At 48.4% G+C, this 1,731-nt stretch overlaps 1 protein-coding gene across 1 annotated transcript in view; it reads right to left on the reverse strand.

The window, feature by feature from the left end:
* The window catches only part of ints3 (integrator complex subunit 3), a 61,722-nt gene that overhangs the window by 27,035 nt on the left and 32,956 nt on the right, over positions 1-1,731 (reverse strand). The window contains exon 13 of the mRNA XM_043684086.1: positions 339-442. Coding sequence (XP_043540021.1) covers positions 339-442 — 104 coding nt within the window. The remainder of the gene's footprint in view (positions 1-338; positions 443-1,731) is intronic.

The following is a 1,731-nucleotide window of genomic DNA, read 5'->3' on the forward strand; positions in this document are numbered from 1 at the left end:
ACATCGTGGGCTGAAGGGCCTGTTCTGTGCTGTACTGTTCTATGTTCTATGTTCTAAAGAGTTGGATAGAGCTCTCAAGGATTGTGGAATCAAGGGTTATGGAGATAAGGCAGGAACAGGATACTGATTAAGGATGATCAGCCATGATCATATTGAATGGTGGTGCAGGCTCGAAGGGCAGAATGGCCTACTCCTGCACCTATTGTCTATGCTTGTATCAGATATGGAGCAATTCAAGTTGGTTGCCCTCATTGTTCCCCAGAGTCCCAGTTTCTATCCAGCCACTCAGTAAGAGGCTCCATTAGACCACAAATCCATTCCCTCAAGTCGGTACTTACTCCTCAGTGATCTCCTCCGGCAGTACCTCACCCCTGAAGTGTCCCTTAAACAACTCGACGAGGCAGGACGCCAGTGTTACCATGAGCTCTGTATCAAAATCATCCTTCTCAGAGAGGGGAGGAAGGGAAGAGGGAGGGAGGGGGGAGAGAGAGGGAGAGGAGGGAGAGACAGAGGGGGAGAGAGGGGGAGACACAGAGAAAATACATTTAGCTTCATTGACAATAACCCCTGACAGTATCAGCGAGTGTGTTACGGGGGAAATTATGGTTATATAATGTGAGGCAGTCTCGAGGGCAATCAGCTGACTCTGTGGCTGGCTGAAATACACCGTCTTTCCCTGCCCAATTCCTCTCATTCCCCTATCCCCTTCGAAAGCACAGGGGCTCTGACAGCACCACCTCCTTGCTTTCAAACCTTCCCCCAACCCCTCCATAAACCTCACTTCCCCGTTCATCTCCTCATCTTGGAAGCCAGCTTGAGCCCACCAGGATCTCTTCTGTCCTGGTCTCTTGTGCCCAGTGTCACTGGGCAGGGAATCCAGAGGGCCAGGTCACTGCTCTGGGTCCAAATCCCACCAACCTACTCAGAATTTAAGATCAATTACTAACTCCGCAACAGAAAACGGACCTCAGTGAGGGTGTCATGAAAGCACAAACAGAAATCTGACGATGCTGTGGTGTTCAGGAGGTGTGCTTTGACTTGGTTTCTTTCAGAGAAAGAGACTGGCAAACAGGCGCTGAGCGGTCTATGAGAAGATAAACAACCCATGAAGCCTTGGTTCTTTAATTAAAATATGGGTTGCAACAATAGAAGCAGCCTGACTGGGTGTGTTCAAGCTGCCAGCCACAGAACCAGGGAGTTCAGCTTGAGCTGTCAGCGGCTGCTGCTGGAGTCTTTAAGAGGTGGAAATTACTTCGATCCCTCTCCTAGTTACAGCTATTCTACTGCGGGAGCTGCACAGGAGACAATCTGTGTCTGAATTTGCCTTTGTGCCAAGGGGTGTGTTTATGAGATGTGACTATACTGGAACAGTTAATTAGTGATAGAGGCCATTCTAGACTTGGTGCTCGGAAATGAGCCGGGGCAGCGATCAGATCTTGTGATGGGAGAGCATTTTGGTGATAGTGACCACAACTGCCTCACATTCTACATAGCTATGGAGAAGGAGAGGATTAGGCAAAATGGGAGGATATTTAATTGGGGAAGAGGAAACTATGATGCGATTAGACATGAGTTAGGAAGCATGGATTGGGAGCAATTGTTCCATGGTAAAGGCACTATAGACATGTGGAGACTGTTTAAGGAACAGTTGTTGCAAGTGATGAATAAATATGTCCCTCTGAGACAGGCAAGAAGGGGTAAGATAAAGGAACCTTGGATGACGAGAGCGGT

Source organism: Chiloscyllium plagiosum, chromosome 51 (genome assembly GCF_004010195.1).
Source record: "Chiloscyllium plagiosum isolate BGI_BamShark_2017 chromosome 51, ASM401019v2, whole genome shotgun sequence".
NCBI lineage: Eukaryota > Metazoa > Chordata > Chondrichthyes > Orectolobiformes > Hemiscylliidae > Chiloscyllium > Chiloscyllium plagiosum.